The 15209-nt window shown below is 32.5% G+C and overlaps 2 protein-coding genes across 10 annotated transcripts in view; one reads left to right on the top strand and one right to left on the bottom strand.

Annotated features, from left to right (window-relative positions):
- Positions 1 to 1638: 1638 nt before the first annotated feature.
- On the top strand, positions 1639 to 10642 carry LOC128224931 (torsin-1A-interacting protein 2-like). Its single transcript, XM_052935034.1, has 2 exons — positions 1639 to 1770; positions 8535 to 10642. The coding sequence occupies exon 2, from the start codon at positions 8538 to 8540 to the stop codon at positions 9732 to 9734; it is 1197 nt and encodes a 398-aa protein (XP_052790994.1). The 5' UTR covers positions 1639 to 1770; positions 8535 to 8537; the 3' UTR covers positions 9735 to 10642.
- Positions 10643 to 12200: 1558 nt separating this feature from the next.
- LOC128224113 (outer dense fiber protein 2-like) overlaps positions 12201 to 15209 on the bottom strand; it is a 34255-nt gene continuing 31246 nt past the window's right edge. For all 9 annotated transcript variants that reach the window (XM_052933798.1, XM_052933789.1, XM_052933793.1 and 6 more), the window contains one exon: positions 12201 to 14815. In XM_052933798.1, coding sequence (XP_052789758.1) covers positions 14636 to 14815 — 180 coding nt within the window. In that variant the 3' untranslated portion in view covers positions 12201 to 14635. The remainder of the gene's footprint in view (positions 14816 to 15209) is intronic.

The following is a 15209-nucleotide window of genomic DNA, read 5'->3' on the forward strand; positions in this document are numbered from 1 at the left end:
TCTGTATTAAACTTTCTTATTTTTTGATCAATTCAATAAATTTCAAATATAATCCGATTATGAAGCATATTTCATTATATGTTCATAAAATATTTATTTGTTAAAAATAAAGAGTTAAGAGAGGATTTCACTTCTCAAAAAGTGGATTTCACTTCCAATATCCGATCTCTTTTTCAAAATATTCTACAACTTTCTTTATTTTTTGACCAATGTTAATAAAATTCAAAATATAAACCGATTATCAAGCTTTTTCAAATATTTGTTCAACAAAAAGAAATACTTGTTAAAAATAAATGAGTGAATTTCACGTCTCAAAAAGTGGATTTCACTTCTCAAAAACTGGATTTCACTTCAATTTCCGATCTTTTTTCAAAATATGTCTACAACTTTCATATTTTTGGATCAATTTGAATACAATTTGAAATATAAACCTATTATGAAGCCTTTTCAGTTATTTGATCATTAAAAAGAAATATTTGTTAAAAATAATGAGTTATGAGTGGATTTCACGTCTCAAAAAGTGGATTTCACTTCGATTGACGATCTTTTTACAAAATATATCAGCAACTTTCTTATTTCTGGATCAATTTAAATAAAATTTGAAATATAAACCAATTATGAAGCCTTTTCAATTATTTGTACAACAAAAAGAAATATTTGTTAAAAATAAATGAGTCATGAATGGATTTCACGTCTCAAAAAGTGGATTTCACTTCGAATTCCGTTCAATTTTCGAAAAGTTGCTCTAACTTCTTTATTTTTTGACAAATTTCAATAAAATTTAAAATATAAACCCTTCATGAAGCACTTTTCAATATGCAAACAATAAATTTTATCTTTTAATAAAAATGATTGAGTAATGGTTGGATTTCACGTCTCAAAAGTGGATTTCACTTCTCGAAAACTGGATTTCACTTCGATTTCCGATCTTTTTACAAAATATGTCTACAACTTTCTTATTTTTTTGAATCAATTTGAATAAAAATTGAAATATAAACCTATTATGAAGCCTTTTCAATTATTTGTTCAACACAAAGAAATATTTGTTAAATTTAAATGAGTTATGAATGGATTTCATGTCTCAAAAAGTGGATTTCACTTCGAATTCCGATCTGTTTTCGAAAATTGCTCTAACTTCTTATTTTCTTGACAAATTTCAATAAAATTTGAAATATAAACCCTACATGGGCACTTTCTAATATGTATACAAAAAAAGAAAAAGTATTCATTAAAATTAATGAGTTATGAGTGGATTTCACTTGTCGAAATCTGGATTTCACCTCGATTTCCGATCTATTTTCGAAAAAAATGAAAAATTGCTCTAACTTCTTCATTTTTAACCAATTTGAATAAAATTTGAAATATAAACCCTTCTTGAGGCACTTTCCAATATGAATACAAAAAATAACAATTATTTATTAAAATAAATGAGTTCTGAGTGGATTTCACGTTTTGAGTGAAATCCAATGGATTCCTGTGTCACCCTGTACCCCGAATAACACACAACCGTATTGTAAATGTTTTAATAAAATTGCAACAATCAGATGTATGCGGTTCAGAATTAGAGAAGAAATCATCTCGCTTTTCAGTTTACTAGTCATATTTTGATGTGTCCGTCTAATTTCTGCCCTCATTATAAAAATAATAACAAATAAATAAACAAATAGTCTAGTTTAATTCGGTTGTGTTTTGTGGGAGTCGGAAGTAAAAAACAGAAAAAGAAAGTAGAACATTTATTTCGTAGATGTTTCTTGCCTGTCGGATTTTTAGGTATTGACTTTATGATAAAAAGTTATTGCGGACATTTTTTTAAGACATTGTATAAGTTTATTGAAACACATACAAACACATGATGCAAATTCAGCAAAAGTAACATAATTTCGCGATACATAATATGAATCCTGGTCAATTCGACCAAGTAACCATTTCGTCAGGGTCATTTTCGGCCCAGTTACCATTTTGACATTAAGCGAAAATGAAAAATACAATATACACTAACAACCACCACGATTTTTTTTTTTGCAGATTTTGCTTATCAATGTGATTTTTCCTTACTGCGGACATCATCTTTTGAAGCTATTTTTCACTATATGTATATCCCATGAATCAAGCTTATTGCAAACTGCATTCATTTCTATAATTTGCACCGTGTGGAGTCAACGCTTTATCAAAGGTGATCGTTACATAGCTTTGACTCTAAAAGATGGCCCTTGAGTCCTTTCATATTGTTTAGAAAGTAATAACATGACCTTTCAATATAATTATAACAGTTGCACTTAAGAAATTATCTTCTATATTTTAAAATAAATGTACTCCTGGGTGAATATTTTTTTTTAAAAATGTGTAAAATTAATATGTAATTAATTTAGTGCACAAGTGCGTCAAATTGCCTGAATACAGTAATATATTTTTTTTTATCATTTTTTATATTTAATATTTTTTTATATTTTTATTTCTACTTTCACTTTGGACAACATTTGAATGCTTTTCCAATTACGTCATTAAAACCAGGAAAGTAGATGGTAGCCGTCCAGTGAAACGCTTCTTGCATTTAAAGCTGCACTCTCACAGATGGACCATTTTAACTTTTTTATTTTTTGTCTTGGAAATAGCCAATTTTTGCTTAAATATCTGCAAACCAACAATATAAGATTGCTGACAAAAATTCGGAAAGTAGATTTTCATATTTCTGTTTGAAAATTAATGCTTTATTGCTTAAACCGTTAGTAACGGTTTAAGAAAATTGCATAAAACATCAATTTTTGAACATAAATATAAATATAGATCTGCAATCTGATTTTTTGTCAGCAGTCTTATGTAATTGTTTCCGTAGATTTTCGCAAAAAGTTGCTCTTTCCAAGTCAAAAAATAAAAAAGTTGTCAAAATGGTAAATCTGTGAGAGTGATGCTTTAAGACATAGCCGAGTGAGCGGTCAAGGTCAAAATTGCAAGAGGGTGATTCAAAGTGAAAGCAAAAATACTGCAACAGAAACATTCAATTTGGATAAATACGCGTCTTACTCAATGATTTCACAACAGTAGGAATGATATTTCAAGCTTCCCTTTGTAATGCATGTGCAAAGTTTGCATGTCAGTCTGTATTTAACGTGTTTTAGGGGGGGAAAATCCGTTGTTTTTCGGCTGTTTTTTGGTTCTTTCGTAATGGCAAATTTCAGTTTCTGGTTGGTGCATTTTGTTTGAATATGCCGTAAAGGTCAATCTAACTAGCATAAAAGTTATATTTTTCTTGTAGATGGGAATCTTACCTTATCAGAAAATTATTAGATTATCTCCATTATTTTTGGAACTATGTTCTTTTGATTAGGTCCGTTTGGAATTGATGAATTTTTGCTCATGTTCACCTTATATTTATTTATATATATATACTAACTTTTTTTCATAAAAAATTGTGGAATATTTTTTAAAATGACATATATTCACTATCTTGACAAAAAAAAAAAAAATAGAAAAAAAAAAAAATATTACTGTATCCAGGCAATGTGACAAGCACCTGTGTTATAGTGTTGTAAATAGAAAGACAGTGAAAGGACACTTAGTATAATACTAGTGTGAATGTGTGTAGATGGTGTATTTCAAAAGGCCAGTGTAAAAAGCTAAAATATATATTAAATACATATAAATACTAATAAGTAAATGCCAGAAGTAAGAGATGAAAACAAAACAACAAACAAATAATATAATCCCCACCCCCTAAAAAAAAACACACCAAAAAAAACAAACACACACAAAAACAGTGGATCAACATTCATCAACGACAACGAAATTTACATAATATTTTCTTAAAATGACGTAAGTGGCCCACTCAGTGGCTAGTTTTAGCAGTTAATCAAGCATGTTACTGTTGGAATAAGGGCATAACTAATTTATGAGGAATTTTATGGCTTTCACAAACAATGACAACTATAATAATGATATGATAATGGCTATTCGTAGCAAAAGTGTGACCATTGTTTACATGAGAAAAGGAAGGCGATTTTGATGTTATCAAAACAGCGAATTCAATCAACACAAACTTTATCGCCCTCAAAGATGTCCCCTGATATTTGGGGATGTGTTATGACAAACACTGTTTGTGCATTACAATTTCTTTTGTTAATTCCCCGCCATGGAATGGGGAGGGCATTATAGGAATGCACTTTGTCCGTCTGTCTGTCCGTCTGGATGGAACATTTTGTGTCCGCGCTATAACTTACTTATGCATTGATGGATTACCATATTACTTGGTACAAATGTTGTCCTCATTGAGACGATGTGCAGTGACCTTGACCTGGGTTCATACCTCAAAGGTCAAGGTCACACGAGACATTTAAAGGTCAGAGTACACATGCTCGTGTCTGGTACAAATGTTGTCCTTATTAAGACGATGTGCAGTGACCTTCACCCGGGTCCATACCTCAAAGGTCAAGGTCACACGAGACATTTAAAGGTCAGAGGACACATGCATGTTCGCGCTATTACTTACTTATGCATTGATGGATTACCAAATTACTTGGTACTAATGTTGTCCTCATTGAGACGATGTGCAGTGACCTTGACCTGGGTCCATACCTCAAAGGTCAAGGTCACAAGAGACATTAAAAGGTAAAATCACACATGCTCTTGTCTGCGCTATAACTAACATTTGCATTGATGGATTACCAAATTTCCTGGTACAAATGTTGTCCTCATTGAGACAATGTGCAGTTACCTTGACCCGGGTCCATACCTCAAAGGTCAAGGTAACACAAGACATTTAAAGGTCAGAGTACACATGCTCTTGTCCGCGCTATTACTTACTTATGCATTGATGGATTACCAAATTACTTGGTACAAATGTTGTCCTCATTGAGACGATGTGCAGTGACCTTGACCCGGGTCCATACCTCAAAGGTCAAGTTCACATATGACATTTAAAGGTCATAGTACACATGATTGTGTCTGGGCTTTTTACATTTAGCAGTGTAGGCATGTCAATTTTTACTGGATTTATTGACCTTATACATTTCATGTACTTTTAGCAACAATAACTGAATTGATCCAAGAACTCGAACCAATTGCAATTTGGGTCCATATTATGATAATGCTAAATAGAGGATAAGATATAAATGTTAATTGAAAGTGTTAAAAATGTTGCACAGATTGATACTTAGCGCACTCTACCAAGCATTATCATTATGTGCAACAAGCTTAATATTTAAAAAACAACGAACACAAATGTGATGATAAATTTATAACATGTGTTTTCTCTTCAAAAGCAGTAAAACAATGTTATGACGTCGCCACAATATATATGTAGCGCTTTATCGAAAATACTTAAGGCTTGCTATTTCATCGATGTTATATATCAAGGACTCATTTCCCTTCCTATTTTTAGCCAAAATAACCTTGACATTGATCTTACCTACATTATTCACAATATGAAAAATTAAAAAAAAAAATCCTTTTATATTATGTTCAAATATCCAAGAATATTTAGGTTACCGATCAAACAACTTGTTTTTCCTATATTCCCACTCTTGACCAGTGGTTGTGTACAATTTTTGTCAGATTCAACGTACCAGTCAGGTTGCGAGAAAAACAAAATATACTAAAAAACAACGGGGGATTTAGCCGTCCTTTGGACTGCCTTGTTTTTACTGAGTTAACTGTTTTTGACCGAAATTGAAAAAAAATAAACATTTTTTGGACCGATTTTTTAGCCATTTCTATTACTAAAATCGGCCTGGAAAAGTCAAAATCAGTACAGACTGGCAAATTGTTGGGTTTTAGAAGCCCTGATAATGAGTATAACGAGCAATTTCAAAAAACAACAACAACATAATAGACCTAAGAAGCAGAATTGCTTATGCACTGGATTTCTGGGGCATCCAGTCTATACAACTACTTGAACTACATGAAGCTGTATATTATTCTACAGAAATATGGGGCCATAATGAAATACACAAGTACAGACATGTATATTACTATCAAAATATTACTCAAAACGTAAACAATCAAAGCATTTCCCATTTGCAACATATTGCAAACACAAAAGATAAATAGGAATTAAAATAAGGCTTTCTTTTAAATAGAAAAAGGTTTCGACCGTCCAATTCAAACTTCAATCTATCAGTAAAAAGTCTGATATTATATGACCAATTTAAGGATTAAAAACACTAAATGTGGAAAACTGTTCCAGCCTGTTGAAATTAAACAAAATTAAATAGAATTAACAACGTGATTAACATTTAATTGTGAAATATTTGATTCGCAGATCGCAAGTGATTTCAGAGTAGATAATATTTTAAAGATTATGACAACAATGAAGTTACATGTTGTGAACATTCGGCCCATTGTCTTAATGTTAATTTATTGTGACCACCATCTTGATTTTAATTCATTACCTTATATATGCTTTCAAGTTGCTTATAGAGATTTATCTTTGAAACAAAGTTGATATTTCACTATTTCAAACAGTGAAAATATCAATTTGATTTCAGTCTTTCTTTTTTACTGAAAATGGGGCTGAAATTGACGGCCGGCCCCCATTCACAATCCCAAAAAGTATACCTTTTTCAACAAAATTGGACTCAAAATTCACAATCCCATTTTTTTCTGGTTTTTTTTCACAACTCTTAACAAGTAAAGTAATACAGTTACGTTTTAATGCATTCCTTATCTCTTAAAATTCTTCAAATTATGTATCTCAAGTGCCTTTGCTTTGTTTCCTTGTTTGAAATATACTTTCGCAAATTCACAATTTTAGGCATTTTTTCGCTATTTTCACAATTCTAAGGGCATTGGCCCCATTCACACAAACGTGGGAAAAACTCACTGGATTTTTTTTCACTTTTTTTAAGTTTTAGCCCTTCTGATGTCCATATCAAATGTCAGCATGCACATGGCTGTGTCACAATTTCAAAAACATCATTTAAGAAATTACATAACATACAAATTGGCATGTTTTTCTGAAAACTACAATTAATTGTCATTTTATATCAGTTTAAGGCAAATATTTATTGAAAGAATAACTAGCCACTCGTGAAATTTATCTTTTGGTGTTCACATGGTGAAATTTAAAGTGATCTTACATTGAAACAATTACCTTCTACATGTATCTATTTACCATGTAACCTGGTAACATATACAGCAGTTTGTATTGAAATAGCCAGATCAGCTCATGTGTGAGTGGATTATGGTCCTTGAAATTTTGCATCATTATCAAAGTATGCTCTAAGGGAAACAATTGTTACAGATAGTTGTGTAATATTGTAGTGTTTGTCTCCCTTTGCCCTTTCAAACATGGTTTACTTTGAATGGGTGCTGTTTCTAGTATGTACATGCTTTGGATATGAACTTTACTGTCACTGGGACATATAAAAATAGTTCATCCAACTAATCTGCTTACTACATTTTCTGTTCTCACATATCGAGCATGCAATGTTTTCAGCTAACCCAAAATCAAAACATTCCAAGTGAACCATAAGTATATTGCCTATTACCCATACATTCATTCTCAGGTTTAACTTCAATTGCTTACAAATGCCTTATGATCTTGATACAGAAAATGACCTAATAAGGCAAGCAAGTACAGCACAGGCCCTCATGGGCCGCTTGTTTTATCTTCCCTCAATTACTTTATATGATTTTGCCGTATTAACTTTAACTGTACAAAAGAAACATCGGGACCATCCACTTAATTGATGCTCTCTCACTGACATAGGACATCATAGGACATTCAAGGTTCTAGGAGCATACATCACTATCAGTGATACTTCGTTTTACAAGGTGTGGTGGGGGGTATTAATCTTAGTGTTAGTTCTAGTTGTACTCCGCGATTTATATATTTTCATGCTGGGGCAAAATTTTGCCAAGTACAAGTTCTTTCAAATTGTTTTTAAATTCTCCTTAAAAACCGAAAATGAAGTAAATATTATTGGGCCATTTAATCCTGTTTAAAAGGAACCCCTAGACTGGAAAAATGCCCTACTGGGTAATATTATATTATACTAGCATGTTTTAAGCAGAACAGTTGAGTTTATATAGCAAGGCCTTTTAAAGTATTTGATTCCAAGGAGTATTGAAACATTTCAGGCTTGACTACCCAAATGACTAATTTTGATGACTGGGTTAGCTACAGTCTGTAGCCAGGTTTAAGAATGGGCAAGGTGCTGCAGAAAAGGGACAGGCTGCTAAGGTTGAAAAGGGCACATTGTATTGGGTTTTAAAGACATAAGATATGAATTGACAAAAGTGTTAAATTTTTAAAAGAAGTTTTAGGTTTCAGCTGCCATATATATTAAGTTTGTATGTATTAATAATCATATAATAAGCTGTTGAACAAAACAAAGAGAATATTTGATTATCATTGAATTCTACGTAGGCAGATGGTTGCACATACTGGTCTCCACGAGGACAGAGAGGTGCCACCAATAAAGGGCAGGGTGCAGCACCCTTCTCAACCTATCTGACATAAACTCTAGTCTGACAGAAGAGGCTTTTAAACCTTTTTTCTTGCTATTGGTTCTTTTTTAATTTCTTTCCATATTTTACAGGTTATGTCTGATTCTGAAAGTGAGGATCCATTCATACAGAAATCATACGATCTCAGAAACACTGTAAGGTCAAGATTCACCCGTCCACCACTTCCAGAATTCAAAGCCAGAATGCCTCCTAAATCTAAAACCTCTGCATCACCAAAGTCCCCAAGGCAAGGAAGAAATGTGAAAACAAAACAGAAAAGGGCTAAGAAAAACAATTTGTACCCAGATTTGGATGATGACGCGGGCATCAGAGAAACAGAAACAGAGAGTGAAACAGAAGATGCATCTGTGGACAACACAGGAGAAGAAGAAGATAATGTTGATGGAGCAAATATGAAGAGAGATGATCTTAATAGACTAGATGAGGAAAGTAGGCCATATGTTCGGCCAAATAACCGAAATGAATCTAGGAAACGGGCTGAAAGGAATATGAAAGGGAATAAAGTGGATCAAAATGACAGTGCTAGTGCTAAGGGAAGTGGAATGGGTCAACTTCTGCTCTGGATGGGTGTTCTTTGTGTCATAGTTGGTGTTTATTTGGTAGTAGAAAACAGAAATAAAGGTGTGTTTTCAGATGAAGTTGTTCAGCCACCTGTGGACTTTTATAAGATGTATAAACCTAAATTTGAGGCAATAAGACGCAAATACCCATCACAAAGTACAAGATTTTGGAAAGTGATTGGGTCTGCGATAAAACGTCTAATAAATGTTCCATTGTCAACATATCCGGCTGTGATAATTCTTGCTGTTCCAGAGGGCTCAACCAAAGTAGGCACATGTTTAGCCAAAGAGTTGGTTACAAATTTGAACTCAATCTTCAACCATACAGACCCAGCTTACATAGACGCATTATCACTTAATTCTGTCTCTGCTGAGAAAATGAAATTGGACATGGACAAGAGATTGATTTCAGTGTTGTCAGACTCGCGCGGCGTAGTGATAGATCACATTGAGAGTCTAAAACCACAGGCAGCGCTGCTGTTTCATGGTTATTGTGATGGTGACAATGCACCTTATAAAGACGCAGCCTTCATTCTTGTCCTTCACACAAGTACTTCAGAACATGGCATCAGAGACGCTAAAGTTGAGGAGATACTGACAGAGCTCTGGGGCCGGGATTTAGGTATAGATGAGATGCCAGCTTTGCTCAGCAGGATTGCAAACAGTGTGGCTGTGTTACTGCCAGAACAAAATGTCAATTGTGAATTATAATTTGTTTGTTCAAATCAACTAATTATATATAGCTGAGTTTCGAGCTTGACTTTGGAGAAGTCTTCCTAAACTGTAAATTTCTCTATGAGTTTAAAAGAAACTCCTTTCAAAGTTTATAATGAACTTCTTTATTAGTTTATAGTGAACTATTGAAGGCCTTTAAAAAAAAGTGGTTTGGGTAACCCGACCGCTCCTTCGCAATAGGCGGTGACGCTACAGTTTTATAGTCTGTTAGTTTGAATTAAAAACAAAACATTTTTTTGTCTGTGTGTTTCAATATGTAGTTTTAAAAGCTTTAAACTAAACATTACTTAAAGGCCTTTACCATTTTTGACATTCTTTTATGAAGCTTATACTAGGAAACCTTTCCCTAAATTTTCATTGGACTCGCCCAAAAGTGTATTGGAAACTTTTCCCTGATCTTTGTAGTAAACTTCTCGGAAAGCTGATAACTTTGTAGGAAACTTCTCCCTTAGTTTATCGGAAACTTCTTTATTTTCAGTCTTACCTGATATGTTTTCATACATGTTGTGTAGAAAGTTTCAGCATTTTGTGACTGTAACTGCAATTTAAAATCTGTGTCGTAGACCATGACATTTATGATTTATAACCATTATACATGATTTTTTTTTATTATTATTGTATTACTCCATTTGGTTCATAGATTTTTTGCAACAAATGTTTTTTCTGTGTTTACCACATACATATATAGAATAATTTGTGTCAGTTGCTCATTATTATTATAATTATACATGTTTAATTTGACTGTGTGCTTTATTTGGTAGTGACTAATGTCATAAACAAAGATAATTTGACATATCAGATGTTGCATGGATGTTTCGATGCAATAATGCCATTAAACTGTTATACTTTCATTGTCTTCAGTGCTATTAAATATTTCTGCAATACATTGATGTTTTTAAGATTTTCCTTTTCATTGCTTGCGCATGATTATTGACCTATTTAAATATGAAAACAAGAGTACCACAAGGTGTATATGCCCATCAAAGGAGACAATTACATACAGTTCAAGAAAATGCATATCAAATTGATTGAGATATTTTGTGTTTTCACAATGTCATCAAATTCTGTGATTGACAGTGAAAGTAATGGACGACTGTTCAAGGTAAACTTATGTTTTGCTTATGTAAAGAGATCATTCTTAAACTTATCAGATTTATAACAATATTTGGTAAAGATGGGTTAATTTTCAGTAACTAAAGGGCCATGACTCGAGAGTTACTGAAATTAGGCTGCTAATCTAATTCATCGAAGATATTTAGACCATTAACATAGTGACCAAATTTGGTTAAGATTAAATAATTAATAATGGTCAAATTAATGTTAAGAGTCAACAGACTCAGTGAATACTACCACCCATCTGTATTATACCAGAATGTGTTCTGTTGTTCAAATGCTGCATGGTTGTATATTTACAATACCATCATAAAGAGAAAAGGAGATGGCCATTTGGGTTGTTATGTGAATTCTACAAAACACAAGAGGCATTTTTTATTGTGACTGTTAACAGCAGTTAGTAAACTGTTTTCACTCGATGAGAATAAATAAGCCATGATCCTATCTTGTTCAAGTTTTATGTCACCTGTGTATTATGACAGATGCATAAAAAAAATATTCAGAGGTGTATTGTGTGCTTGCCAAACAGTTGTTCTTTTCAAGGGAATGTTGAAACAATTTGGCACGAATGTTCACCCAAAAGTGTCCCTTTCAAGAAGATCTCCAGCCAGAGGTGAAGGTCACACTTGACTGATGTTAAAGCATATGCTATCCTACCTTTAAAGAACATGTTAATAAACAGTTTATGATTGGAAGATGCTTTGCTAATAATAACAGAATCCCACCTCTTAGGTTCAAGGTTACACTTCAAGGCCAGATTACTCTTGGAGGTCAAGGTTAAAACGTGTCCGTTTTGGAGATATTCTGTCATAGTCTGGGTGCAGTTGGGGGAACCATGCAAAGATGTCTTTGGGCACTTCTCAAATTTTCTCAAAAGACACATGAAACTTTATATACCATTCATGTTTCAAGTAAATTATGCAAATGTGTAGCAAGGCCTAAAACTCACAATAAAATAATTGTAGTTAAGCCTTTTAGCTGATAGAGAAAAAACAGACAAGCATTGGTAATCCACAAACTGTACTCTTGTTATTGAATTTTATTTTAAATAAGTTTCTTGACATTGGACCATCCTATTAACATGAATACGAAAAATATAGTGTGAATTTCCTTTATTGTTTGGTTATTGCACGTTAAATTGAAATATTAACTTGCAAATTAAAGACATTCGCTATCAAATAGGTATATATACAACTACTAAACATGGGCGATTGCTCTGAACAATCCACCCATTGATTCAAATTTGCTTTTATTTGGCAATATGTGCTTCAATCAGATGGCCTCGTTGTTCATATTTTTATTTACCGGGTTAAATAAAACAACCACATGTAAAAATACATATTTATTTTCTATTTTAATTGAATATCTATCAGTAATCATTACATAACAGAACTAGTGTAAATAGCATGATTGACATAACATGTATAAAAAAGCTCTCTAAATGTGTTCAAATTCAGATCTTAATAAAATAAAGAAAATGCCAAGAATCATTTAGGCTCAGTGACTTTAACAATCACAGACATACCTTGAAAGATTATTTTAAACTTATTAAGATTTTTTTTTACAGAAGAAGAATAAGATAAAAAAAATGGCAGTTTTTTTGGAAAAGCACATATACATAGAGGGTGATTGGTTGTAACAGTTTCAGATCATGTTATATTTCACTGTGTGAACACCAAAAGTTATATTACATGAGTAGCATAGCCATGAGTGAAATATTTACTTATTGTGTTCATAAAGTGAAATGTATTGCAATCTTAATCGGAAACAAACCATTTTTCTTAGATTACATGCCTAACAGCGGTTTTAAATGACCATTGATTGCATTTTATAAGAAAACGCGCCAAATTGTTCGCACAAGAAACAACAATTACAAAATGGCAGCTTTGATATTGTTTCCCAGCTCTGTTCGTGCTGATGTTAGATTAAGATAAACGGCTCAAAACAGTGAAAAATATCAAATTAATACTATCACTGTTTGAAATAGTGAAAATTGTTTTATTTTTCTAATAAACCACCTGACAGCATATAATACAATGGCATTATTTTCTGAGCATCTAAAATTGTTCTACTTAAAACTGATGTTCTACTAAATATGAAATTATAAAAACTTGATAAGCAAACATCCGTGCCTAATAAAATCAAGCAAATTTTGTTTCAAAGTCGTGAACAAATTCTAAAAAATACAAAATTCTAGGAATTGTGTTGATTTAAAAATGTGAGAAAATCTAGCAAATGCTCCTATATACATGTACATGCCATTGACTTGTCATGGCAGATTAGGCAATGGACAAAAAATAAATAAAAGATACATGTACGTAAAAATAAAAACATGTAAACATATATCACAGATAAATAAAATAAGTTCTTTCTAGTTTTCTACTTCCAACCTTACATAGAATTATAAAAACGCAAAATGGATATACGCATCACAACCTGATATAAGTAAATGCTTTGATAACTTCGGACGAACAGTTTTCAATATAATTTATTCTTTTATTGGAGCTAGTAGCTAGGGTTTTAGCCAGGGTTTAAAACAGATGGGTGCTGCAGGAAAGGGACTGGGTGCTGAGGGTGAAAAGGGTACCTTGTTTTCAGCTGTGACAAACTTAAGTATACTAGCTTTGAGTTATATTATTACTTGATATAATCAGCTTGTTAGAATATTTAATAACATGATATGCTTTTAAACACCAGACCAAAATCTAGCGCAATATTGTGCCAGAGTGATTAATATAATGTTGTAGTAACTTGGAAAGGTGCACATCCCAGTCTCCATGAGAGCAGAGGGGTCGTACCAACGAAGGGCCGGGAAGCAGCACCCTCCTTTTACTCTTTAGTTAAAACCCTAGTAACTTAAGTGTACGCTTATTAAACTACACCAAAAATATCCGAGGAAAATATTAAAACTTAATTACACATTCTAATTCTGTTTATACTGAAAAATAATACCTTTTTTACAATGATTCAGGAAAATATCATGCACTTCCTTCACGAAATATCGAAATTCGAAACTGTCAGACAGAAGTGAAGTTTACAGAACATAATCTGATTATGACTGTTTTTAAACAATTCAGTGAAAGAATGTCTTTACCAAAGGGTTATTATGAATAACTAAATGTTTATCAATATCACTAAAAGCATAAAATTCCCTATAAGAAATTAAAATAATATCCAGACATTATCAGATAACTAAAGAATTGTACAATTGTAGATACACGTACAATGTAACCCTCTTCCTCTTGCGTATGTGTACGCTTGTAGATCTTCACCCTGATATGTATCAAGTAAAATCTCTGACATCTTACATTTCTAAATATACAGCAAGAAGGCACACAGTTGGTCTTAGACACTTCCAAACAAGACAAACACTTCAATCCTTATATAAATTATATTGATACTTCTACTGTTAAAAGTTCTTATTAAAGAAATCCTAGTAAAAGAAAAGTGGAAATTCACCTTTGACTTATATCCCCAAGTCCAAACTCTAATTCCTTAGTTCTTGTATAAAAAAGAAAAAAAAATGTGTCAAATTTAATTAGAGTTTTTGTCCTAATGTATGTCAAAAATTTGAATTATTTTTTAAACAAGCCATTTTCAAAACAAACTACAAATAAACAAGTTGTAAATTAGATGTTAAAATCTTGCTCATTATATCAAATTGATGAGAGAAATACTCCTGTCCTAATGTTCAACTATCACCTGGACATAACAAAATATTCAGTCAATCACTTTACAGTATAAATCTAGATGCAGGTTCGATGTCAAGGAAACCCTTGTCGCATTGGAGTGGCTGGCATCATGTTGACAGAACTGTCCCCAAATACGTTCGCGTACGAGTTCTTCAAGAATTGAACATAGTTCTGCATGCTACGATTCGTGCTGTGTGACTGTTCAAGTCGATCCTTCAGGTCGTATAGGCGGGAGTTGAACTTGCGCTCAGTCTGGAAAACAATGGTTTATTATCGTTTAACTAATATGAAAACTATTTGGGCAGAGATCATACAAAACAGAAGCTATGTCAGAAATATGTTTGACACACCATAACACACAATAAAAGAAACCCACAGAATGGAATACTTGGCAGGTATTCATAAAACATCTTAAGTCATTTCCTATCCTAAGTCATTTTCTGAAGTTAAGTATCTCATTTATCAAATGATGGGGTAGTATTTCTGAAATATTTCATTTCATTGATTTTATTAAAGATACATACTTTTGTGTAAAAAAAACACTTTTCAATTTGACTACAAAAATCTTAGGAATTTGAATAATGTTAAGAAATTACTTTTTGTTTCACGAATACCATCCTAGTGCTTTAGTATTGTTTAATATGTG

The sequence above is a fragment of the Mya arenaria genome, chromosome 17 (genome assembly GCF_026914265.1).
Source record: "Mya arenaria isolate MELC-2E11 chromosome 17, ASM2691426v1".
Classification (NCBI taxonomy): domain Eukaryota; kingdom Metazoa; phylum Mollusca; class Bivalvia; order Myida; family Myidae; genus Mya; species Mya arenaria.